This window comes from Watersipora subatra, chromosome 1 (assembly GCF_963576615.1).
Source record: "Watersipora subatra chromosome 1, tzWatSuba1.1, whole genome shotgun sequence".
NCBI classification, from domain to species: Eukaryota; Metazoa; Bryozoa; class Gymnolaemata; order Cheilostomatida; family Watersiporidae; genus Watersipora; species Watersipora subatra.
This window is the reverse complement of record NC_088708.1, coordinates 35,225,795-35,252,553: the sequence shown is the minus strand read 5'-3', so window position 1 is coordinate 35,252,553 and position 26,759 is coordinate 35,225,795. Positions and strand designations below refer to the sequence as shown.

Here is a 26,759-nt window from a genome sequence, read left to right as displayed (position 1 = left end):
TCAAGCTTGAAGCAACATAGTAAGTAGGGTGAGTGATTGTGTAAACTAGTGTATGAATATAAAACTGGAAATTTGTTTTATATTATAAAGTATAAATGGATATTGATGTAAATTAAAGCAAAATATTGAATATACTACTTAGTTTTTACAGAGGTGACAGACAGACAGACAAAGTTGGGTTGAGGCAACAGTATAGCCAAAATTTATATGAATTCTTGCCAAATTAAAAAAAGTTAACATTTATAAATCGTTGTCCACAGCAGAAGCAGCTCTTTTAAAAGGTGTGCTTTTTATTAACAAAAACCGATGCAAACTCTACAAAAAAAACATTTCTATTACGACCCTGTAATAGAAAACTCATTTTAAAGGCTGCAACTTAAATGAAATTAACTTAAATGATTTTAGCGTACTGAACGTAAGCACACTTAAAGTAAGTGTTAGTATGTGTTTTACCAAACTGAACTTTAATTTTGTCAACAACTTAATTTTATTTATTTATTATCTGTCTCTGGTTTTGCTTTCACTATAATTTATAAAAAATAATGCCAAACTGAGAGAGCGAGCATTGTATCGCTTTCAGGCATTCTGAGAAGGATTTTGGTGAATATCATATCGGCTTCTTCTTTAATCCGACGTATTCAGCACACTGACCGCCAAATTTGAGTTTTGAAAAATATTTTTGTTGATTTCCCATGGCCGAAAAAATGCTTTATGGAGGACCTCATTGTGGTATATGTAAACAATAAATGAGAGTATTGTAGTACAGTGGAACCTCGGTTCTCGAACAAGATCCGTTCCAGAAGGTTGTTCAAAAATCGAGTTGTTCGAGATTCGAAACTATTATTCCCATTGGAATCAATGTACCGTACTTTTCGGACTATTAGCGGCAACTTTTTTCTGATGATTTGAGCCATGCGGCTTATATAAGGGTGCGGCTATTCTGTGGCTTTTTCTTTCATCGCTAGAGCGCATTAACCAGAATCTCCGGTTAGTGCGCCTCTAGCGGTGAAAGTAAATACGAAACAATGCCTTACGGTACTGTTCCGTTAGGCACTAGGTTAAAAAGCGTCGATTAATACGAAACTGTGCCGTTAGGCACTGTTCCGTTTTAAACAGGAAAGTTGCTGCCGTGTTAAAAAGCACCGTCCTGAGTTCTGCGGCCTATACAAAGGTGCGGCCTATGGATTGTTTTATTGTCGTTTTTTGAAAAATGAAGCAGATGCGGCTTATATAGGGGTGCGGTTTATAGTCCGAAAAATACAGTATGTAAATTTTAATCCGTTCTAAGCCAAGATAACCACTTCAGTATAGTGTGTTTTTAACATTTTACACCATAAACTAGTGTATACTACATGCTATAAATAAAAACAGGTACATGTAGATCGTGTTTATTTTTAATCAAATATTTTCGATCTATGATGATGAAGACAGAACACAAAAAGTAAACATTTTGTAAGTTTTGCTTTTAAAACGTTGAAAACATTCTAGGTTAAGATACAATACCAAAAATTGCAGAAATTGATAATGAAACTGCGAAAAATACAACAGATCAGTTACATCAAAAATTGTGTAAAAAAGAAAATATAAACAGCAATGGAACGTTTACTTCATATCTTTAAAGGAGAATCTTCCTATCAAACCATTTAGGGTGACTCGACTGGAGAAGTTGTCTCCCTAGCAAATCTCTTCGGTAGAGGAGACGTCGTCCCAGATGGTTCCTTCCTTTTTGTAAAGAATTTATGAAGCATAACTTGCTTCTCCCTTTATTAACAAATGTTTCCATGCTGTTTTCGGAGCTGTTCGGAACGTTTAATTCTAAAGTGCATGCTGCGGTTTGGCCGACAACCAAACTTATGTTCGAGATTCGAAATGAACATATATCTCAATTTATTAAGCTGAAAACCGAATTGTTTGAGAATTGGAGCATTCGAGAACTGAGGTTCCACTGTATATGTAGACCTAAATAAGAGTATTGTAGTATATGTAAACCTAGATAAGAGTATTGTAGTATATGTAAACCTAAATAAAAGTATTGTGGTATGTGTAAACCTAAATAAGAGTATTGTGGTATATGTAAACCTAAATAAGAGTATTGTAGTATATGTAAACCTAAATGAAAGTATTGTGGTATGTGTAAACCTAAATAAAGGTATTGTGGTATATGTAAACCTAAATAAGAGTATTGTAGTATATGTAAACCTAAATAAGAGTATTGTGGTATGTGTAAACCTAAATAAAAGTATTGTGGTGTATGTAAACCTAAATAAGAGTATTGTAGTATATGTAAACCTAAATAAAGGTATTGTGGTATATGTAAACCTAAATAAGAGTATTGTAGTATATGTAAACCTAAATAAAGGTATTGTGGTATATGTAAACCTAAATAAGAGTATTGTAGTATATGTAAACCTAAATAAGAGTATTGTGGTATGTGTAAACCTAAATAAAAGTATTGTGGTGTATGTAAACCTAAATAAGAGTATTGTAGTATATGTAAACCTAAATAAAGGTATTGTGGTATATGTAAACCTAAATAAGAGTATTGTGGTGTATGTAAACCTAGATAAGAGTATTGTGATATATGTAAACACTAATGTATAATCCTATAAAAAATGATAATGGAATCCTGCAACATGAGGATCACTCTAGTACAATTTAGGCTATTATTATTACTACTCATAATATTTATACCCGACTGCTATTAGTACTAGTATTAACACTACTATCAGTACTCACACTCTTTGGTCTAATACTAGTATTAATAGACGTAGTGCTAGTAATAGTACTATTATTATTAGTACTTGTGTGCTAACAAACTGCAACAGCTTTTCCCTAATGAGCTTCATTTTTATAAACTGCTTTTGAACTAAGTTCACAAACAGTTATGAAACAGAAACTGGTTCACAAAAAGCAATGCAAATTATTCACTTGTTTGTATTTAATGGTGATTTTAAATTAGTAACATTTCCTGTTGGGTGAGTTTGTGTAGGCCATTCACTTTTGCTACCTTATCAGTGTGTTGGTAAGGAGTTGCTGTAATGCTCTCACTACGCTTGCAGACGCACCTCCCTCCCATACAGAATAAAAGGACTCTAAAAAGAGCAGCCACTCAAGAATTCCTCAACTACGAAGCTCTATGCAGGGGAGAGGATCTCAAGGTCTGTCTTCACCGATCTTACTCTTCTTTACTTCAAAAATCATAAATACTAGAAATTCCCTTGTCATACAGCCCACGACCAAAGTGATATTGGGAAAAAGAAAGCGCACTGATGGTTGAGAAATGCAATATTAGCAGTCAAATGGCACTGCAGTGCAATAGGATAACTGCAATGGTAGCTGTAATGTACTGGGTGTAGGTGTTATTATGTACAACAAACAGCAATGATGAAAGGAAAAGATTATATGTTTATATCTCTCCCCCTTCAATAGGAGAAATGCAATATTGAAGTAAAATGCACTGATATTATTAGAATAACCAATTTTATTAATGTAGTAATACAGTAATAATAGAAAACCATTGCACAGTTTTGTTTACATTTCAAAACGTCTTAGCTAACAATATCAACAAGTTGTGATATTTATATAGATTTTTAGAAAATCTATTTAATTTAGAAATTAAAAAATTTAGAAAAATTTACAATTTAGAAAAATTAATAACAGTAACATATTGCCCATCATCGATGTTGTTAGTTTGACTATAACAATTCAATAGTCATCCAAACTTATAATTAAATATTGTAATAATCTCATAAGAATCGTTAGAAAAAATATCATCGTCATCTTCTTTACTATCACTGCTTCGGACATCAGTTAGAATACCAAAGTACTCAAAAGTGTCCAAAAAGTCAGTTACTTTGAAATCGGTAAAAAAGAAACGATTTCTGTACTTCTACATTAATTACAGAAACCTTCGGCAATTCGACAATGCTATAAACTGGTGAAATGTGCACGTTATTTTTTCGTGAAATGCGCACGACTTAAGGGTTCTATTCTCTGTCGCTCAGCGTTTCGTTTGCTGGTCTTAATTTTGATAAAAATAAGGCTTGGAAAGTTTTAATAACGATTTTCAGCCAAATCAATCTGACCTTTTTGTATCATCCGATCAGATGGGTAAGTTTTAAGATATTGTCGGCAGTTTACAAAGACTTGGTAACATATTTAAATAGGCTTATATGTGTTTTGTATCGTTATTATGCTTAAACGATTCCATTGAAAAATGGTTAAATTTGTTGATGAGATTTCGGCACAAGGGTTTGCGACGTTGTTGATGAATAATTTTCGTGAGTTGTGTGCACATGCAATTATCATAAAACTCTCAAACATTTGCTCTGCTCGTGTTTGGTCATGGGATTAAATATTAGCTCATAACTAGAAGACCTTTTAGGAAACACGGGTACGCTGCATTTATGGTCTACCCACCTTCGCATCCATCTTCAACATCTTTTATTCACTCATCTAGCCTAATCCGAACGAGCATAAGTTGACCTGCTTCTATTCTTCCGCTAATCGTGACCCTCTGCTTGTCCTTGCACCGGCCAAGGTTGAAGTTCTCTATGAGGAACCACTAGTCTGGATCTTCCATGATGTTATCAGTGACAATGAGATTGGAGTTGTCAAAGGTCTCGCAACTCCACTGGTAAGATTATATTACTCATTCATCATGATTGTTTTCTTTTTTGCTTATGTATTTTTTGGCCTTTTCCGTGTCTATGATTGGCAATATACTCTATGACCATAATTATTCTCATAGGAAGCGTTATTGTTTGTACTATTTTAGCAAGAGTGAGCCATGTATGTCTAATCCTAGCAACACCCTGAGTTAAAATAGGTCAAGCCAGTTAAGTTAGTCACAATCATGGTCCAGCATTCTATATGTAATTTGGGTAAACTTAGCAGCAAGGATGTAGATGAGTATATTCATCGAAACATATAGGCTGATATGGAGTACGAGTACCTTGAATCGCTGATATGTAGTAAGAGTATCTTGACCCGCTGATATGGAGTATGATTACCTTGACCTGCTGATATGGAGTACGAGCACCTTGACCTGCTGATATGGAGTACGAGCACCTTGACCTGCTGATATGGGGTATGATTACCTTGACCTGCTGATATGGAGTTCAGGTACCTTTACCTGCTGATATGGAGCATGAGTACTTTGACCTGCTTATATGGCGTATGAGTACCTTTACCTGCTGATATGGAGTATGAGTACCTTGACCTGCTGATATGGAGTACAAGTACCTTTACCTGCCGATATGGAGTATGAGTACCTTGACCTGCTGATATGGAGTTCGGATACCTTGACCTGCTGATATGGAGTTCGGATACCTTTACCTTCTGATATGGCGTATGAGTACCTTGACTCACTGATATGGAGTACGAGTACCTTTACCTGCTGATATGGAGTTCAGGTACCTTTACCTGCTGATATGGAGTACGAGTACTTTGACCTGCTTATATGGAATACGAGTACCCTTCCCTTCTGCTATGGAGTATGAGTACCTTTACCTGCTGATATGGCGTATGAGTACCTTTACCTGCCGATATGGAGTATGAGTACTTTGACCTGATTGTATGGAGTATGAGTACCTTGACCTGCTTGTATGGAGTATGAATACCTTTACCTGCCGATATGGAGTATGAGTACCTTGACCTGATTGTATGGAGTATGAGTACCTTTACCTGCCGATATGGAGTATGAGTAACTAATTAATTTTGTCTGTGTTAGTTATAGCTACTAAATGGAAGTAACTCTCTTTTTGCCGTGTCCGTGATTAGCTGGGCCAATCATTAAAGCGATCATACTGGCAGGAAGTAGCAAAAGCTGTTCATTGACAAGCATGCAGAGAAAGGTAGTTAATAGCGCACGCTAGCCACATATTAAATCTGATCTTACTGTGAGGATGCCCTCTAAATGCCTACCAATATCACTTATCTACCTTATCTTGTCATCAACCTTATCTTGTCATCAACCTTATCTTGTCATCAACCTTATCTTGTCATCAACCTTATCTTGTCATCAACCTTATTTTGTCATCAACCTTATCTTGTCATCAACCTTATCTTGTCATCAACCTTATTTTGTCATCAACCTTATCTTGTCATCAACCTTACCTTGTCATCAACCTTACCTTGTCATCAACCTTACCTTGTCATCAACCTTATCTTGTCATCAACCTTATCTTGTCATCAACCTTATCTTGTCATCAACCTTATCTTATCATCAACCTTATTTTGTCATCAACCTTATCTTTTCATCAACCTTACCTTGTCATCAACCTTACTTTGTCATCAACCTTATCTTGTCATCAACCTTACCTTGTCATATACCTTATCTTGTCATATACCTTATTTTGTCATCAACCTTATTTTGTCATCAACCTTATCTTGTCATCAACTTTATCTTGTCATCAACCTTACCTTCTCATCAACCTTACCTTGTCATCAACCTTACCTTGTCATCAACCTTACCTTGTCATCAACCTTATCTTGTCATCAACCTTATCTTGTCATCAACCTTATCTTGTCATCAACCTTATCTTGTCATCAACCTTATTTTGTCATCAACCTTATCTTGTCATCAACCTTATCTTGTCATCAACCTTATCTTGTCATCAACCTTACCTTGTCATCAACCTTACCTTGTCATCAACCTTACCTTGTCATCAACCTTATCTTGTCATCAACCTTACCTTGTCATCAACCTTACCTTGTCATCAACCTTACCTTGTCATCAACCTTATCTTGTCATCAACCTTATTTTGTCATCAACCTTATTTTGTCATCAACCTTATCTTGTCATCAACTTTATCTTGTCATCAACCTTACCTTCTCATCAACCTTACCTTGTCATCAACCTTACCTTGTCATCAACCTTATCTTGTCATCAACCTTATCTTGTCATCAACCTTATCTTGTCATCAACCTTATCTTGTCATCAACCTTATCTTGTCATCAACCTTATTTTGTCATCAACCTTATCTTGTCATCAACCTTACCTTGTCATCAACCTTACCTTGTCATCAACCTTACCTTGTCATCAACCTTACCTTGTCATCAACCTTACCTTGTCATCAACCTTACCTTGTCATCAACCTTATCTTGTCATCAACCTTACCTTGTCATCAACCTTACCTTGTCATCAACCTTATTTTGTCATCAACCTTATTTTGTCATCAACCTTATCTTGTCATCAACTTTATCTTGTCATCAACCTTACCTTGTCATCAACCTTATCTTTTCATCAACCTTACCTTGTCATCAACCTTACTTTGTCATCAACCTTATCTTGTCATCAACTTTATCTTGTCATCAACCTTACCTTGTCATCAACCTTATCTTTTCATCAACCTTACCTTGTCATCAACCTTACTTTGTCATCAACTTTATCTTGTCATCAACCTTACCTTGTCATCAACCTTACCTTCTCATCAAACTTACCTTGTCATCAACCTTACCTTGTCATCAACCTTATCTTGTCATCAACCTTATCTTGTCATCAACCTTATTTTGTCATCAACCTTACCTTGTCATCAACCTTACCTTGTCATCAACCTTACCTTGTCATCAACCTTACCTTGTCACCAACCTTATCTTGTCATCAACCTTATCTTGTCATCAACCTTATCTTGTCATCAACCTTACCTTGTCATCAACCTTACCTTGTCATCAACCTTACCTTGTCATCAACCTTATCTTGTCATCAACCTTATTTTGTCATCAACCTAACCTTGTCATCAACCTTACCTTGTCATCAACCTTATCTTGTCATCAACCTTATCTTGTCATCAACCTTACCTTGTCGTCAGCCTTACCTTGTCATTAACCTTATCTTGTCATCAACCTTATCTTGTCATCAACCTTATCTTGTCATCAACCTTATCTTGTCATCAACCTTATCTTGTCATCAACCTTACCTTGTCATCAACCTTACCTTGTCATCAACCTTACCTTGTCATCAACCTTATCTTGTCATCAACCTTATCTTGTCATCAACCTTACCTTGTCATCAACCTTACCTTGTCATCAACCTTATCTTGTCATCAACCTTATCTTGTCATCAACCTTACCTTGTCATCAACCTTACCTTGTCATCAACCTTACCTTGTCATCAACCTTACCTTGTCATCAACCTTATCTTGTCATCAACCTTATCTTGTCATCAACCTTATCTTGTCATCAACCTTATCTTGTCATCAACCTTATTTTGTCATCAACCTTATTTTGTCATCAACCTTACCTTGTCATCAACCTTACCTTGTCATCAACCTTACCTTGTCATCAACCTTACCTTGTCATCAACCTTACCTTGTCATATACCTTACCTTGACATATACCTTACCTTGACATATACCTTACCTTGTCATATATCTTACCTTGTCATCTATTGTTTTTTCTCCTCAGTTGAAAAGGGCAGTCGTGAATGACCCCAAAACCGGCAAACTTGTGACAGCGCAGTACAGGGTCAGCAGAAGGTATGCATGTTCTAATTGTCTACTAAAGGATTTAGGCTAAGAAATCTTTTTACTATTGGTGCAACTACAGTAGACGCTCCTACAACATGAATAATTCACTCCAGGAACTGTTACGTTGTAGAGAATTTACGTTATAAGAACAATTAAATACATTTTGATTGCCTAATCCGTTCCAAAATATTTCCAAACTCACACCTCTGGCCATACAAAAAAGAAAAACTAAGCTTTACTATTTAATTTGTTGGCTGTACCGTATCTGCAGTGTTATTGGTGTGCCTCAAAAACTCTGCTCCCTTTTTTGATCAGCTTCACTGGTTTTATAGACCCTGGTTTCTGTATTTCTACATTAGGTTGTTGGGGAGCGCTTGTCAAGTTATAGTTTACAGTAAGTTGATGGGGAGCACACATCCATAGTTTACAGTAAATTGATGGGGAACGCACATCCATAGTTTACAGCAAGTTGATGGGGAGCACACATCCATATTTTACAGTAAGTTATGGGGAGTGCACATCCATAGTTTACAGTAAGTTGAAGGGGAGTGCACATCCATAGTTTACAGTAAGTTGAAGGGGAGTGCACATCCATAGTTTACAGTAAGTTGATGGGAGTGCACATCCATAGTTTACAGTAAGTTGATGGAGAGTGCACATCCATAGTTTACAGTAAGTTGATGGGAGTGCACATCCATAGTTTACAGTAAGTTGATGGAGAGTGCACATCCATAGTTTACAGTAAGTTGATGGGAGTCCACATCCTTGGTTTATCAAATGATTGACATCCTTCTACAACATTTGTTAATTTTTTTAGACAGCAAAGTAAAACGAATAACAAATATTTTATATCTCTACCACTAAGCAAAGCAAAAATATATTTTGCTACAAAAAGAGGGTTGTCTACCTGTTCATCGTGTATCTGTGTCAAGAGGTCAAGGTTAGGATAAAAGATCATTATCGACGATACTCCAACTCATGATATTTATATTGGTAGGCTTACACTCTAGCACCTGCACCAATTTATCTCCTTCAAGTATTTATGAAAAATTGCGCTGCTATCTATTCTCTGTTTTGTCAACAGATCTGAAGATCTACCATGATGAACTAGCATGTCATGGTAGTTATATACGAGGTGTGATCCAGAAGTTCCCGGAATGGGGTTGTATACACTTGCATATTGGTACGATGGAAAAACCCATTGCAGCGTTTGCTGGGAACCCCCCCCCATGAGTGTTGTCACAAAATTTCAGGTTGCTATGACAACGTGTTCTCATGTGAGCCGACGATATGTCAAGGTCTGTCAGGTGCTTTCGTTTATTTCTATTTTATCATCATGTCTAATAAATCGGGACAGCGTATTTGCATTAAATTTTGAGTGAAATTAGGGAAAACAAGGATATTATTACCTTCGAAATAAAGTTTTGATCATTCCTGAAAGCTTCCTCAAAATCCTTGCAATCGCGCATCCTGAGGTCTTTTTGGTCATCAGTTAGCAAGCGTGGCAGGAACTTTGCTGCGACTCGTCTCAAGTTTAAACTGTCAGTTAAGACTTTTTGAACAGTTCCAAAACCAAATCCAGTCTCTCCAGATATCTCTCTAATGGTTAAACGTCAATCTGCCATGACTAGTGAGCTCACACTGTCAATTGACGATCAGGTTCTTGCCGACGCTGGTCTGCCAGACCTGTGCTCTTTCAGTGCTGTCTTTACCTTCATAAAAATGTTTGTACCAATCAAATATTTGGGTTTTCTTTAGATCAGCATCTCCAAAAGCGATAACATTTCAACTGAGTACTTGTTTTCCCTAATTTCGCACAAAATCTAATGCGAATGCGCTGTTCCAATTGATTAGATACGACGATAATTTTTTTTCAAATCGACGGATGTACCTGGCAGACCTTGACATATTGTCGGCTCACACGAAAACGCGTTGTCATAGCAACATGAAATTTTGTGACAACATTCCGGAGGTGTTTCCCTGCAAACGCCGTGATGGTTTTTCCATCATGCGAATATGCAAGTGTATACAACCCCATTCCAGGAACTTTTGGATCAGACCTCGTGTACAATATATATAACGCTATACTTACATCATTCGTTCTCACATTTGCGGCGAGATATGTTGCCATTCAATTGAATTTGAGAACTTGTCCGACCTAACACTACGCTATGTGGAATTTGGTACATAGTGCGAAGCAAAAACCTTACATTAATTTTTGATGCTATCTGGAATTTATGTTATAGGAGGTATACGTTATAGGAGGTGTATGTTATAGGAGCATCTACATGATAGGAGGTACTAGCTATGCTGTACTAACTGTACTGTACTGTAGCTGTACTACCCGGCGTTGCCTGGATAATAAAAAAGTCTGGACAGAAAATTGATTTGTATTTAATATATAACAACATTTGCCATTCTAACTTTCAAACTACATATCATGAGAGAAGTGTTTTGGGTAGTTGAAATAGATTAAGAGAGAAAATAAAAACAACTGTAAAGATTTTCAAACTTTGTCAAACAACTGTAACTTTCAAACTTCATATCATGAGGAAAAGGTTTTGTGCAAAACAATTAAGTTTAAAATAAATAAAACAACAGTAAAGGTTTTCAAACGATTGTAAGTTTTAAATTTTATAACTTGAAAGAAGTTTTTCGTTAAAATAAATTTGAAGGAAAAATAAAAGTGTAAAGGTATGTAAATGTGAAATCATTAACAAGTAATGGCTTGACATAGTCTATTTCGTTACGATTAAAATATAAAATTATTTGGTATACAATTATATGATTTCAGTTCGTTTCAGTGTTGGCATGCAAAAGTTGGCATGCCAACACTGGCATTCGAAAGTATTGCAGACTATAGACAAACATAGAGTGGTACAGAAACCCATAGTCATTATCTAATGCAATCACTTCGTGGTAAAAATCATCATCATTAAAAAATAGTACCAAAATACTACATTAACCTTAGTAACTATGGGTACCTACAATGACTTTAGTGCATTTTGTGGTTATGATCTCCAAGATGATATAACATTACAATGTACTACGTGGAGAGTTCTTACCTTCGAGACAGACGTGTAACATAAACGCTGAATCTAACTTAAAGGTTGACTCGCCACAAAATTCACATTACAGTTATTTGGTATCAAAAGGTTAACCGTGTTTTACTCTGCTGTATTGTCGATACAAAATATGTGGAAATGTGATTACAAGTTCTTAAAAGCTCAAAAACTAACAGTTATTCGCAGCCATCACGAAACTGCCATAGATTAGAATCTCTTTCCAAAATGGCTCAAATGGGACGTAACAGAACAAGATGGCTTCTGTTTACACTTTCATGCAACCTCATTCGTCGAAATATTTTCACAAATATACTTCACGCATTCAATAACACCATGTCTATTGTTCTTACGCGTTTATTTCATTATCATTGTAATGCTGTCATTTTTAGCACTCGTATCTCAAAACTTACCATAACGATTCGTTTAATTTTTTAACCTTAGCTCGAAGGAGTGCATATCATCCTCTGATAAACATGTTGGTCACCTGGAATAGTCAAAAAATGCTGCAGAATGTGTTCGTGCTGTTTGGCAGAAAGTATGGGCCACATAATCAGATTCCAATCTACGGCGATTTCGTGATGGCGACGATTAACTGTTCATTTTTGAGTTTTTAAGAGCTTGCGATCACATTTCCACATATTTTGCACCTACAGCACAGCAGAGTAAGACATGGTGAATCTTTTGATACCAAATAACTGTAATTTGAATTTTGTTGCAAGTCAACCTTTTAATGAATTTAGTTTACTAAACACATACTTGAAGGAAGTTTTAGTATGTATTTTAGTAAACTTCAAACTTTTAACAAAAATTTCACGGATCGTTTTTATTATAACGGGTAACGGACAACTTGCCATGGCGAGTTTAGCGACGTATATCTTTTAATATATATAGCGATAGATAATAGATACGGATCTTTTAATAGATACGGAGACAACATAATTGTCAGGGAGAAGAATTGACCTTGACCCCAGATATAGTAATCGAACCTTATGAAAAATATTTCATAACAAGGGCATCGTAACGCGTGGCCGCATCCGTAAAATAATCAGCGTGCGCTATAGCTGGAACGACACACCGACACTGAGAAATATATATAGAGATATGTTAGAGAAGGTGTACGTTAGAGAAGGTGTACGTTAGAGAAGGTGTACGTTAGAGAAGGTGTACGCTATAGGAGGTAGACGTTATAGGAGGTAGACGTTATAGGAGGTAGACGTTATAGGAGGTATACGTTATAGGAGGTATACGTTATAGGAGGTAGACGTTATAGGAGGTAGACGTTATAGGAGGTAGATGTTATAGGAGGTAGACGTTATAGGAGGTATACATTATAGGAGGTATACATTATAGGAGCATGTGTCTACTGTACTTAATGTAAACCGTGTCTTTAAGTATCGGTGTAAAAGTAGCTCCACTAGAATATTGAACATTGCTATCATAACTTTTCTGCTCTGTATGGCAATGGTTTTTAATTTGGTCAAGTTAATGTTGTTTACAGTTCTTGGCTGTATGATGTCGACCACCCTATCGTGGCAACTCTTTCTAAGCGCATTTCTGCTATGGGCAATGTAGATTTAGAGACAGCGGAGCCGCTGCAAGTTGTCAACTATGGCATCGGTGGCCAGTATGAGCCACACTTCGATCATTCTCGGGTGAGTTTATCATTCTACAATCACTGCTGGCAGTAGAGCAGTATGGCCGAGCAAATGCTATTCTGTGTTGTTTATAAGAAGACAGTTCTGCTACACTCTTGTTATTTGGCCTCGCTTGAATAGATGATGCCATATTATCATATAATAATTCTTAGATTCTATTATTTATCATCATTCATCTACATCTTTTATTATTTTACAGCTCAGTAGCCTTGTTGGGTTATAAAGCTATGCTTAGTATTCTTGTTGGGTTAAAAAGCTATGCTTAGTATTCTTGTTGGGTTATAAAGCTACGCTTAGTATTCTTGTTGGGTTATAAAGCTATGCTTAGTATTCTTGTTGGGTTATAAAGCTATGCTTAGTATTCTTGTTGGGTTATAAAGCTATGCTTAGTATTCTTGTTGGGTTATAAAGCTATGCTTAGTATTCTTGTTGAGTTATAAAGCTATGCTTAGTATTCTTGTTGGGTTATAAAGCTACGCTTAATATTCTTGTTGGGTTATAAAGCTACGCTTAGTATTCTTGTTGGGTTATAAAGCTATGCTTAGTATTCTTGTTGGGTTATAAAGCTATGCTTAGTATTCTTGTTGGGTTATAAAGCTATGCTTAGTATTCTTGTGGGGTTATAAAGCTATGCTTAGTATTCTTGTTGGGTTATAAAGCTATGCTTAGTATTCTTGTTGGGTTATAAAGCTACGCTTAGTATTCTTGTTGGGTTATAAAGCTACGCTTAGTATTCTTGTTGGGTTATAAAGCTATGCTTAGTATTCTTGTTGGGTTATAAAGCTATGCTTAGTATTCTTGTTGGGTTATAAAGCTATGCTTAGTATTCTTGTTGGGTTATAAAGCTATGCTTAGTATCCTTGTTGGGTTATAAAGCTATGCTTAGTATTCTTGTTGGGTTATAAAGCTGTGCTTATTATTCTTGTTGGGTTATAAAGCTATGCTTAGTATTCTTGTTGAGTTATAAAGTTATTTTCAATATTCTTGTTAAGTTATAAAGGTATGTTCAGCAGAGATGTTTATAAGGCTTAAAAAACTGACTTGATTCAATTCACTCTTCATGAGAAAAGTAAGTGTAATTATCAATTCTTTTGCATCATAGGCTGTATAAGAATCGATTAAATTCACTGCAAAACATAACAGTTCAATTTTCAATTCTTTAGCTATCCTAACTTTAATGAGTCGATTCAATTGACCTGCGATGATATTATAGCCTGTGTCTTTCTTTGCTATTTATTGGCATTTTCAATTTTTATTTCATTCCAAAATTGAAGACATATTTTCATTTGATATCTATATTTACCAATCTTTCATAAAAGCTAATTGCACTCACTAATATGTTTGCTAAAGTTTGCAGCCAAAACTAGCTTTTTATGTGCAATAGAAGTGGAGTTATGATCATCGATCCGTTGTAAGCTGTGTTAAGATGTGTTATGCCGTGTTAAGCTGCAAAATGCTATTAAATAACATGCTATAAATCTGCATATTTTTAAGATATACAACAAAAACCTATCAAATGATACAAATATATATTCATAAACAAGTGACATAAATGAACCATACTCATATTACATGCAGAAACAAAAATTAATGTTTTCAAAACAAAAAATATTTCCATCGTTTGCTCAGATAGCTGCGTTCTGATTGTTGCTTTCGATGGAATGAACATCTTCTAGTTGTCCAATACCTTCCACAATATCTTCTGGCTTCAGTTCTTCTTCTGCACTGCTGAACCAGTCGATATTATCATCCAAACATTTTGTCGGCAGAGCAAAACTTTCATGTGCTGCATTTAGCACTGATGCAGTCATAAAGGTTTGTCCGCTAAATGTATAACCTTTGGTTCGCAACTTGTGAGCCGGTTTTTATATGCATGTCCTTCGAAGTATTAGGACTATTAGGAACTACTATTAGCCTGAGATAATTAGTAGATCGTAAATTTAAGCCGTTTTTAGGCTAATTTAAAGTAGAAAGACCATTTTAAACAGAAAGCTACTACTAGCCTAAGACCATTATTGATTATTGCGACAGTGTTGCTTGCAAAGTTTTAACAAAAATAACGAAAAGCTTCGGAATTGGACAAGAGAATTAACTGTTATTGATATAAACGATTTATTATAATACGATTTTTTGTACACTTTCCTACTGATCAGTTGATAATATGGGCTCAAAACGATCAAATAATGTCAAAGTGGTGGTCAAATGAAAGTGGCGTTCAATTGTAGAGGGGCGGTCAATTTTTCAACCCTTCTCGCAGAGTGGCGATCAATTGGAGGTGGCGTTCAATTAGAGGTGGCGTTCAATTAGAGGTGGCGTTCAATTAGAGGTGGCGTTCAATTAGAGGTGGCGTTCAATTAGAGGTGGCGTTCAATTAGAGGTGGCGTTCAATTAGAGGTGGCGTTCAATTAGAGGTGGCGTTCAATTAGAGGTGGCGTTCAATTAGAGGTGGCGTTCAATTAGAGGTGGCGTTCAATTAGAGGTTTCACGGTATACACATAACAAAATTACTGTACCTCAAATAAAATGGCAAAAGTAAGGTTATGGAGGTCAATTGGTTGGAAGTTGGAAGTTAATGATTGGAATTACATGGATGCATCAAAGCACATTAGACATACAGTGCACCCCGCCTTATGACATTAATTCGTTTCGATGTTGGCATCGTAAGGCAAAAATATCGTATCGCGAGTTACTATAAAACCATAGTAATTATCTAATGCAAACAACTCTTGGTAAAAACATCAAAATCTTATATACGCACTGTACTTAATAAAAATTTGTAACAAAATGGTATGTTAACCTTAGTAACTATAGTTAACTTAAAGTTAACTAAAAGTTAGTTTTTTACTTCTTCCTTTAAAGTCGTTATCAAACTCGGACCCATGGCTAACAAATTAAAGTTATATATGTAGTTATAAATGTATAATGAATATAATGAATATAATGAATAAACGTTCATCATGAATATTATATTAGGCGTTAAAGTGTACAATAAACTTTGGTTTGCTTTTCACCATCTTTCGTTTTACTCGCGCAATATTAAGCATTTACCAGACACGAAGAATGCTGAATTGAGAGGGAGAGGGAGCATGATATCTGTTTCATGCATTGTGGGAAGCATTTTGGCAAATAGCATATCGGCATCTTCATATCGGCATCTTCATATCGGCATCTTCATATCGGCATCTTCGTTATTTCAATGTATTCACACCTACTGCCTAAGTTGAATTCTGAAACAAATGTTTTTTGATATCGTATGGCGTAAAAATGTTGTGTGGTCGTGAAAAAACATTGTGTTCCACATTGTAAGGTGAACAAAAACATATAACAGGGTAACCTGGGGGGGGTGCACTGTACTGTACCTGCACTGTACATAGACACATGGAAGTTGCGAACTACATGTAGCTTGTTCAGAAACCCATGAGTTTTTAGTACCAAAATAAGTTAATAAAAAGTATTTGGGCTTTTTAACAAAAGGTTGGCTGTTTTGGACCAACACCAGAGTTGTCGGCTCTTTTTTGAGTTGAGGGCACCATTAATAGAAAATTGTCAGGTTTCTTGTAATTTGTGAGGCCAACATCAGTTAGCGGTGAGCTCTCTGTTTAACTGTAAATCCAACACTGATGTTTGTTTACACTTTTTGTTGAAATTATAAAATTGACACCAGAGAGTTGTCAACTCTTTGTTGAATTGTGGGACAGACTTCAGTGAGTTGTCAGTTTTGTTTAATTATAAAGCAGACACCAGACAGTTGTCAGTTCTCCGTAAATTGTGAGACAGGCACCAGTGAGCTGTCAGCACTATATTGAATTGTAAGGCTAACACCAATGATTTGTCAGCTCTCGCTTAATGTATGCTTTAGGAAAATGATCCAAAAGTTTTCAAGCCAGGACAGGGTAACCGCATAGCCACCTGGATGTTCTATGTAAGTCTGTACTTTGTTTCATACATACGGACCTGTCAATTACCTCTGTATAATTCAACCTCATACCATCACCTCAACCTATAACTTCTTTAACATAGTCAGACCTCGTGCCATCACCAAAAGTGATTGTGGTATAGAAAACCAAGGGGAAGAGGGAGGGGAAGGGGAAGGGGAAGAGGGAGGGGGAGGGGAAGAGGGAGGGGAAGGGGAAGAGGGAGGGGAAGGGGAAGGGGAAGAGGAAGGGGAAGAGGGTAGCCATAGTAATTGAGGATAAAGATTTTAAGTTTGAGAGCAAATAACACGCAATTGAGGTATTGGTCATTTATACCTCTATACCGTCTGTCTCTATACCTCTATACCGTCTGTCTCTATACCTCTATACCGTCTGTTTCTATACCTCTATACCGTCTGTCTCTATACCTCTATACCGTCTGTCTCTATACCTCTATACTGTCTGTCTCTATACCTCTATACCGTCTGTCTCTATACCTCTATACCGTCTGTCTCTATACCTCTATACCGTCTGTCTCTATACCTCTATACCGTCTGTTTCTATACCTCTATACCGTCTGTCTCTATACCTCTATACCGTCTGTCTCTATACCTCTATACCGTCTGTTTCTATACCTCTATACCGTCTGTCTCTATACCTCTATACCGTCTGTCTCTATACCTCTATACCGTCTGTTTCTATACCTCTATACCGTCTGTCTCTATACCTCTATACCGTCTGTCTCTATACCTCTATACCGTCTGTCTCTATACCTCTATACCGTCTGTTTCTATACCTCTATACCGTCTGTCTCTATACCTCTATACCGTCTGTCTCTATACTCTATACCGTCTGTCTCTATACCTCTATACCTCTATACCTCTATACCGTCTGTCTCTATACCTCTATACCGTCTGTCTCTATACCTCTATACCGTCTGTCTCTATACCTCTATACCGTCTGTCTCTATACTCTATACCGTCTGTCTCTATACCTCTATACCTCTATACCTCTATACCGTCTGTTTCTATACCTCTATACCGTCTGTCTCTATACCTCTATACCGTCTGTCTCTATACCTCTATACCTCTATACCGTCTGTCTCTATACTCTATACCGTCTGTCTCTATACCTCTATACCGTCCGTTTCTATACCTCTATACCGTCTGTTTCTATACCTCTATACCGTCTGTCTCTATACCTCTATACCGTCTGTCTCTATACCTCTATACCGTCTGTTTCTATACCTCTATACCGTCTGTCTCTATACCTCTATACCGTCTGTCTCTATACCTCTATACCGTCTGTCTCTATACCTCTATACCGTCTGTCTCTATACCTCTATACCGTCTGTCTCTATACCTCTATACCGTCTGTCTCTATACCTCTATACCGTCTGTCTCTATACCTCTATACCGTCTGTCTCCTGTATTACGAAGGCTACACATACTTCAACATGCCATTTAGCAAGGCAATGCGACAATCCAAACCTCATTCGTTCAGTCCGTTATTACTACATATAAGTGTGTTTTTCTTAGTTATTTTTTACTTGATGTGAGGCATTTGTTGTAATGCTATAAATGAACATGATAATAGCTTTACTATACTAAAGCTATTATGATATTCCTTTTGAGCACTGCTCATGCTATTATAATTCTGGTTTCTTCAGCTTTCAGACGTGCCCGCTGGAGGCTACACCGTCTTCACTGAGATTGGTGTTCGCATTCCTCCTATTAAGGTATGTAGGTCCTTTTCTCCTTTTTCTTTAACCGGCCTATTTCTGTATGCATTGCTAGTTCGGGGTGAAGCTAGTCGTAGCCTGCTAGTTTAGATTTTGTGAGACGTTCATTTCTTCCTTGTCGGACCATACTAATGGATTTTTTTTAATCGACTTTTTTTGTGGTATTTGCTCATGGCCAATGTTTTGAGTGATTTTAACACGATGGGCTGCCTTTATTGGTGTTGCAGGGAGCAGCAGCATTTTGGCTCAATCTCCACAAAAACGGTCGAGGGAATGCCTTGACTCGTCATGCTGGCTGTCCAGTCCTATCTGGATCAAAATGGGGTAATTTTCATTCACGTTTCTACTGCTGTAGAATTTGTTCATTTGGTTACACCTATTATTATTGCTAATAACACTATATTATTAGTATTGTTAATAACACTATATTATTAGTATTGTTAATAACACTATTACAAATATTGTCAATAACAACCGATTACAAATACTTATCTCGTGCACGGTGAGAGATGATGAGTAATCAGCATATGCGTAATTTGTGAAGTAGTAATGCAGCTGAGTGGTGTAGTGGTTAGAGTGCCGGACTGTAGATCGGAGTATTCGAGGTTAATTTTCGTGTGAGACAATCTTTTTGTAACGCTCTTAGCGTGGCTTCAGCCAGACGGATGGGCACTGCTCTCACTGCAGTAAAGATTGTTATCAACAACGCATTACAAATTGGGTATAATGTACACTTATATAAATTGGGTATAATGTACACTTATATAAATTGGGTATAATGTACACTTATATAAATTGGGTATAATGTACACTTATATAAATCGGGTATAATGTACACTTATATAAATCGGGAATAATGTACACTTATATAAATCGGGTATAATGTACACTTATATAAATTCCGGTTAATGCAAAAAATTTGTTAAGCTTTGTATTACATAAAAATTCCATATAAAGTAAATGTCAAGTTGGTGCAAGTTCTCAAATTTGATTTGAATAATAAGAATCTCATACCGTAAATTCTAACGTATAAGTCGAAACTTTGACATCAAATTTCAATTATGACAATTTCAACTTCTACGGCGGTGATGTTTTTCATGATACGAATCTAGTAAAATTCAACTTCAAAAAACCATGGCAAATCAAAATTACAGGATATTGACGGATAGGGGTTTATTTATAAAACAGTATAATACTAGTAATCTTACTCAACATGGATCGAATACAAAGTCCCATTCTTCACAATTTAAACTGTCACGCTGGGATGATCTGTTGGAATAGCATGTTTTTCCGCATTGTTTTTTTTTTAATGTTTTTTGTAGTATCTGTCTACAAGCCCACGCTTTGATAATCCATTTGACACATCCGCCATCCACTGATATCCACTATCCACTGATAGTCACTATCCACTGATATCCACTGATATCCACTATCCACTGATATCCACTATCCACTGATATCCACTATTCATTGATATCCACTATCCACTAATATCCACTATTCACTGATATCCACATCCACTGATATCCACTATCCACTGATATCCACTATCCACTGATATCCACTATCCACTGATAGTCACTATCCACTGATATCCACTATCCACTGATATCCACTATCCACTGATATCCACTATTCACTGATATCCACATCCACTGATATCCACTGATATCCACTATCCACTGATATCCACTATTCATTGATATCAACTATCCACTAATATCCACTATTCACTGATATCCACTATCCACTGATATCCACTATTCATTGATATCAACTATCCACTAATATCCACTATCCACTGATATCCACTATCCACTGATATCCACTATCCTCTGATATCCACTGATATCCACATCCACTGATATCCACATCCACTGATATCCACTATCCACGGATATCCACATCCACTGATATCCACTATCCACTGATATCCACATCCACTGGTATCCACATCCACTGGTATCCACATCCACTGATATCCACATCCACTGATATCCACATCCACTGATACCCACATCCACTGATATCCACATCCACTGATATCCACATCCACTATTGTCCATCCTTTTCCTTGTACGTGATTAATGACTGATTAATGATAACTTCTGACTGTTTACATGATTCTTTGATTTCTTAAATACATATATATTATCAGAGGTGGCAGTTTCATTCTATTGGCGAGGGGGCCAATTACATAGGGGGTAATTTCAAATACCTAGAACGTAAACATGATTGGAACAGATTATTTATGTCGTATTAGTATCTACTGTATTACAATTATTAGTAAGAACAACAGATTACATATGTTATTAGCGATATGACCTTGCTGTTGGCTCATTCATCTAGAATACTCGCATTTAGGTCAGTTTCAACATATGTACTTGTCACTGATTTCCACTGACAACCGATCTGTTCCTAGCTGGTTACAAATACTGTAGCCCTGGTTTTTTGTATAACAGCGGTCGCCATTTAGACTAACGAATCTACTATTTGCTTGAAGAAGACCTGTTGTCAAGACTGTCACTCGCTTCCTCGGCTTGGCATCATACAAGGATGAGTGTCAGTTACTTGAAACTGGGTGTTTTCTGCTCATAGCATGCAAATTGATTGTGTTAAAAAATTAATTGCGGATTTTTTCCATTGCTTTTGGTGTTCGCTTTAAAACACAGAACCACACAATGGGCTTAACATTAGATTTTTTGTTTTCTGTGAAATTATATGCATTTCTATCAGGGATCACTAAACATATTATGGAAATGGTTACTTTTCCATTTCGATAAACATAAATATTTCCATAATTTTATGGAAATGGATATGGAAATTTTATTTTAAAAATATGAAAATGTTATGGAAATGGATTATGGAAATGTTATAAAAATGGAAATATTATGGAAATGAATTATGGAAATATTATGGAAATGGAAATATTATGGAAATGGAAATAGTATGGAAATGAATTATGGAAATGTTATGGAAATAATATGGAAATGGAAATAATATGTAAATGAATTATGAAAATGTTATAGAAATGGAAATAATAAGGAAACGAATTATGGAAATGGAAATTATATGGAAATGGAAATAATACGGAAATGTTATGGAAATGGAAATAATAAGGAAATGAGTTATGGAAAATGTAGCTTACACGTAATCCAAGATATAAACAGAGGCAAGTTATACGGCTAATACGTCTATATAGGTGTATACTTAAATGAAAGAATATTTAAAGTGCTGCGTGTATACATAACAGGGATCGCTAAACATATTATGGAAATGTTTACTTTTCCATATCCACAAACAAATATTTCCATAATTTTATGAAAATGGATATGAAAATTTTATTTTCGAATAATGGAAATGAATTATGGAAATGGAAATAATATGGAAATTAATTATGGAAATGTTATGAAAATGGAAATAATATGGAAATGTTATGGAAATGGATTATGTAAATGTTATGGAAATGGAAATAATATGGAAATGAATTATGGAAATGTTATGGAAATGGAAAAAATATGGAAACGAATTATGGAATGTTATGGAAATGAATTATGGAAATGTTATGGAAATGGAAATTGTGACATACAAGTAATCCCTGATTTCTATTTTGTCAGGATGAGTTGCTAAAAACATGGCTCGCAATATTTCAAAAACTATACTGCTGTGTTTGTAATCAGGGTTTGTAGTGATCTTGGTAGTTTGATAACCTCACATAAACATCTAACAGTTAGCTCACCTCTCAGTTAGCTTAACTATTGCAGCCGATATTAATTGGAGTAAAAAATATCTGTAGCCGACGCTGTTGCATTCACTGTTTTAATCTGTACATATCAATATCGAATACTGAATGCTTGGCACCAGCTTACCTTACCTCAACAAGCCGCACTCAAGCCAATATGCCGCTTGCAAGACGATTGTTGATACTATATATACACTATTTTGATACAAATCGCAGTAGAATCAGCAGATGGGTCTGATTTGTTACAAGATGAACCATATGGCATATTGTCCTTTTTAGTGGCTAACAAATGGATTCATGTGGTTGGGCAGGAGAAGAGGCGACCGTGTAGTTTGGATGAGAACAAATGAGTTTGGAGGATCGAGATGTTTAGGCTATTGCTTTACTAGATCCTATCCACTTGATGCTGTATATTCAAGAGACACGTTAGACACATAGGATCTCTGCTCTGTTATCACTCTCTCTTCTATTCCTTATATTCACATCTCGTCTTGTGCAAATAAATGCACGGGCTGTATTTAAACGGAATTATATCATGTTATTTCCGAGAATAAAGGATAACTGTTTACACAACACAGTGTTGTTATGTTAGATGTTATATGTATGAAATCTCACCTCCGATTGTTTAGAATATTTATGAAAGACACTTTTTACTGCTCAGAAGGAAAGACTTTTGGTAACATCGCACGTTATGTTTAAAGAATTTTTTATAGTTTTGCAACAACCCCACATTTCTGACTGCCCACAGTGTTCATAGAGAGGGATGTAGCCCATGGTAACGTATTTATTCTTGGTAGTGAGAAAAGTTCTAGGTTAGGTGGAAAATTGGAGTTGTCTTCTCGCGCCCTCGACAATTTCAAAAAATTTTGGATTTTATAGTCATTAAATTTCTACTGTATAAATAGTTTTCATTACAGCAATTGATTTTCTGCTTTAGTTCCTAAATTTGATATAAATATTCATTGCGTATGTCACTTGCATTGTTATGCTTATTTTTAATGTCTGATAGGTTATTATTATTTGTTTTATAAATTTGCAGATTTGTAACATACCATTTGATAACCCCAAGGTCAATTTAGCTCAATTTCAATTGTATATAAAAAGTCAGTTTTTGCAGTAAATTGGCAAACAAATCAGCCTGATAAACTTTTATATAATTATTGGTTAATATATTAATAAAGCTCAAAATTGCATTTAGCAACTTGAGAAGATTCTCAAGTTGAGAAGTAGCTCCAAATAGTTGCAACCCGGACTATAATATCTGCGCACGCTAACTGCTAGCAAAATCTATCAGCTGATAGAAATATTTTAAGCCTCTGAATGCACACTTATTTGCTGTCTATGTCTATGGTATAAATTGTGCTGCTAAATAGACCCATCTTTACATGGCATTTGTTGCCATGGCTGCTCAGTTGTGAAAGGGTAAGATAGATAGGGTAGGCAAACAATGGTTGGGGCAGTCCGCCACCACTGGAGAGAATCCTGAATGAGAATATGAGCAACAATTCATGCATTTTGCATCTGATCTTACATGTATGATAAAGAGGTGACTATGAAGTGATACCCGTCGTTGAACAGACTGGTAGTTATGCTGACTATGAAGTGATACCCGTCGTTGGACAGACTGGTAGTTATGCTGACTATGAAGTGATACCCGTCGTTGGACAGACTGGTAGTTATGCTGACTATGAAGTGATACCCGTCGTTGGACAGACTGGTAGTTATGCTGACTATGAAGTGATACCCGTCGTTGAACAGACTGGTAGTTATGCTGACTATGAAGTGATACCCGTCGTTGAACAGACTGGTAGTTATGCTGACTATGAAGTGATACCCGTCGTTGGACAGACTGGTAGTTATGCTGACTATGAAGTGATACCCGTCGTTGGACAGACTGGTAGTTATGCTGACTATGAAGTGATACCCATCGTTGAACAGACTGGTAGTTATGCTGACTATGAAGTGATACCCGTCGTTGAACAGACTGGTAGTTATGCTGACTATGAAGTGATACCCGTCGTTGGACAGACTGGTAGTTATGCTGACTATGAAGTGATACCCGTCGTTGGACAGACTGGTAGTTATGCTGACTATGAAGTGATACCCGTCGTTGGACAGACTGGTAGTTATGCTGACTATGAAGTGATACCCGTCGTTGGACAGACTGGTCGTTATGCTGACTATGAAGTGATACCCGTCGTTGGACAGACTGGTAGTTATGCTGACTATGAAGTGATACCCGTCGTTGGACAGACTGGTAGTTATGCTGACTATGAAGTGATACCCGTCGTTGGACAGACTGGTAGTTATGCTGACTATGAAGTGATACCCGTCACTGAACAGACTGGTAGTTATGCTGACTATGAAGTGATACCCGTCTTTGAACAGACTGGTAGTTATGCTGACTATGAAGTGATACCCGTCGTTGGACAGACTGGTAGTTATGCTGACTATGAAGTGATACCCGTCGTTGGACAGACTGGTAGTTATGCTGACTATGAAGTGATACCCGTCGTTGGACAGACTGGTAGTTATGCTGACTATGAAGTGATACCCGTCGTTGAACAGACTGGTAGTTATGCTGACTATGAAGTGATACCCGTCATTGAACAGACTGGTAGTTATGCTGACTATGAAGTGATACCCGTCGTTGGACAGACTGGTAGTTATGCTGACTATGAAGTGATACCCGTCGTTGGACAGACTGGTAGTTATGCTGACTATGAAGTGATACCCGTCGTTGGACAGACTGGTAGTTATGCTGATTATTTTTGTGCTAAGAACTAGGCTATTTTATGAAAACTTACAAGACTTGAAATTTTCCATTACAAGGTTCATGTTGAAAGCTTAGCTAACATTATATTTTGACCTTGCTTTCAGAAGCCTTAGAGAAGATCTATAGGGTTTGATATAAAGCAAGCAGGCATCAAACAGCGTTTGAAAACATTGTGGCTAGTTAAATCTTTCTACACATCTGTCTAGCCTAGCGTAATTGTGTCTTTCATGTTAGGCAGCGCTGCCTGTTAATGCAAGGTTTGCTCCAGCGGCTGATGACTATCTAACCCTTGTATTATATTACGTGCCTGCTGTCCTACAAATGCTATTTTTGCTATTTCGTTGATAACTGTTTGAATAAACTGAAGGGATTGCTATGGTAATGTCAAATTTGATGGAAGTTTTTAGGAACATGTAGGATAACCTTAGTTACCGATATAATAAAGCGTCAAGTTTTATTTAAAACTTCATGTTTAAAAAATAGCAGATGGTCAGACGGTCAGATGCGCGGACAGTTGAATATAACATATGGTCAGATGCGCGGACAGTTGAATATAACACATGGTCAGATGCGCGGACAGTTGAATATAACATATGGTCAGACGCGCGGACAGTTGAATATAACATATGGTCAGATGCGCGGAAAGTTGAATATAACACATGGTCAGATGCGCGGACAGTTGAATGTAACATATGGTCAGACGCGCGGACAGTTGAATATAACATATGGTCAGACGCGCGGACAGTTGAATATAACATATGGTCAGATGCGCGGACAGTTGAATATAACACATGGTCAGATGCGCGGACAGTTGAATATAACACATGGTCAGATGCGCGGACAGTTGAATATAACATATGGTCAGATGCGCGGACAGTTGAATATAACATATGGTCAGATGCGCGGACAGTTGAATATAACATATGGTCAGATGCGCGGACAGTTGAATATAATATATGGTCAGATGCGCGGACAGTTGAATATAACATACAGGCTACCAAGCAGCTTTCAACCGGGTTTTTAAAAGCTACATTCTTTTCCAAAAAAATTTCCTAGTTTTTGGTTTTACAAATATTAGTCTAAGCTGTTTATCTCGTTTATCAACTAATCTTAAATACCAATTCAACTGTGAATTTTTGATCTGTTAAGCACAACCATCGTACCTCATGCCTCGCATGCATTCCACAAAACACGGCTTTCTAGCAGGCCACAAAAACTCGGTTCGCAAATCAGCTGGTCTGATCAGCTGGTTTGTTGATCAGACCAGCTGCTTCCATTGATGCCAGAGCAGGCCAGCGGGAATATATTGCATGAAGTAGTCAGGAACTTGTAAAGGGCAGTATTTTAGCAATATTGCAAGAGGCACTTGTCCGCCGTCATATAGTATAGCCAGAAGCT

The 26,759-nt window shown here is 36.6% G+C and overlaps 1 protein-coding gene across 2 annotated transcripts in view; it reads left to right on the top strand.

Annotated features, from left to right (window-relative positions):
- Nucleotides 1-23,719, top strand: part of LOC137392734 (prolyl 4-hydroxylase subunit alpha-1-like) — a 39,433-nt gene extending 15,714 nt beyond the window's left edge. The window contains exons 6-14 of one of the 2 annotated variants that reach the window (XR_010978238.1): nt 3,060-3,158; nt 4,460-4,636; nt 8,407-8,477; nt 13,032-13,185; nt 17,048-17,110; nt 18,772-18,840; nt 19,071-19,167; nt 20,166-20,919; nt 22,865-23,719. Coding sequence is in view for 1 of the 2 variants with exons in the window: in XM_068079057.1 (XP_067935158.1) it covers nt 3,060-3,158; nt 4,460-4,636; nt 8,407-8,477; nt 13,032-13,185; nt 17,048-17,110; nt 18,772-18,840; nt 19,071-19,167; nt 22,865-22,935 (801 nt within the window). In the remaining variant the exon portion in view is untranslated. The remainder of the gene's footprint in view (nt 1-3,059; nt 3,159-4,459; nt 4,637-8,406; nt 8,478-13,031; nt 13,186-17,047; nt 17,111-18,771; nt 18,841-19,070; nt 19,168-20,165; nt 20,920-22,864) is intronic. The other variant, XM_068079057.1, reaches the window with a different exon arrangement.
- The last annotated feature ends 3,040 nt before the right edge of the window (nt 23,720-26,759 follow it).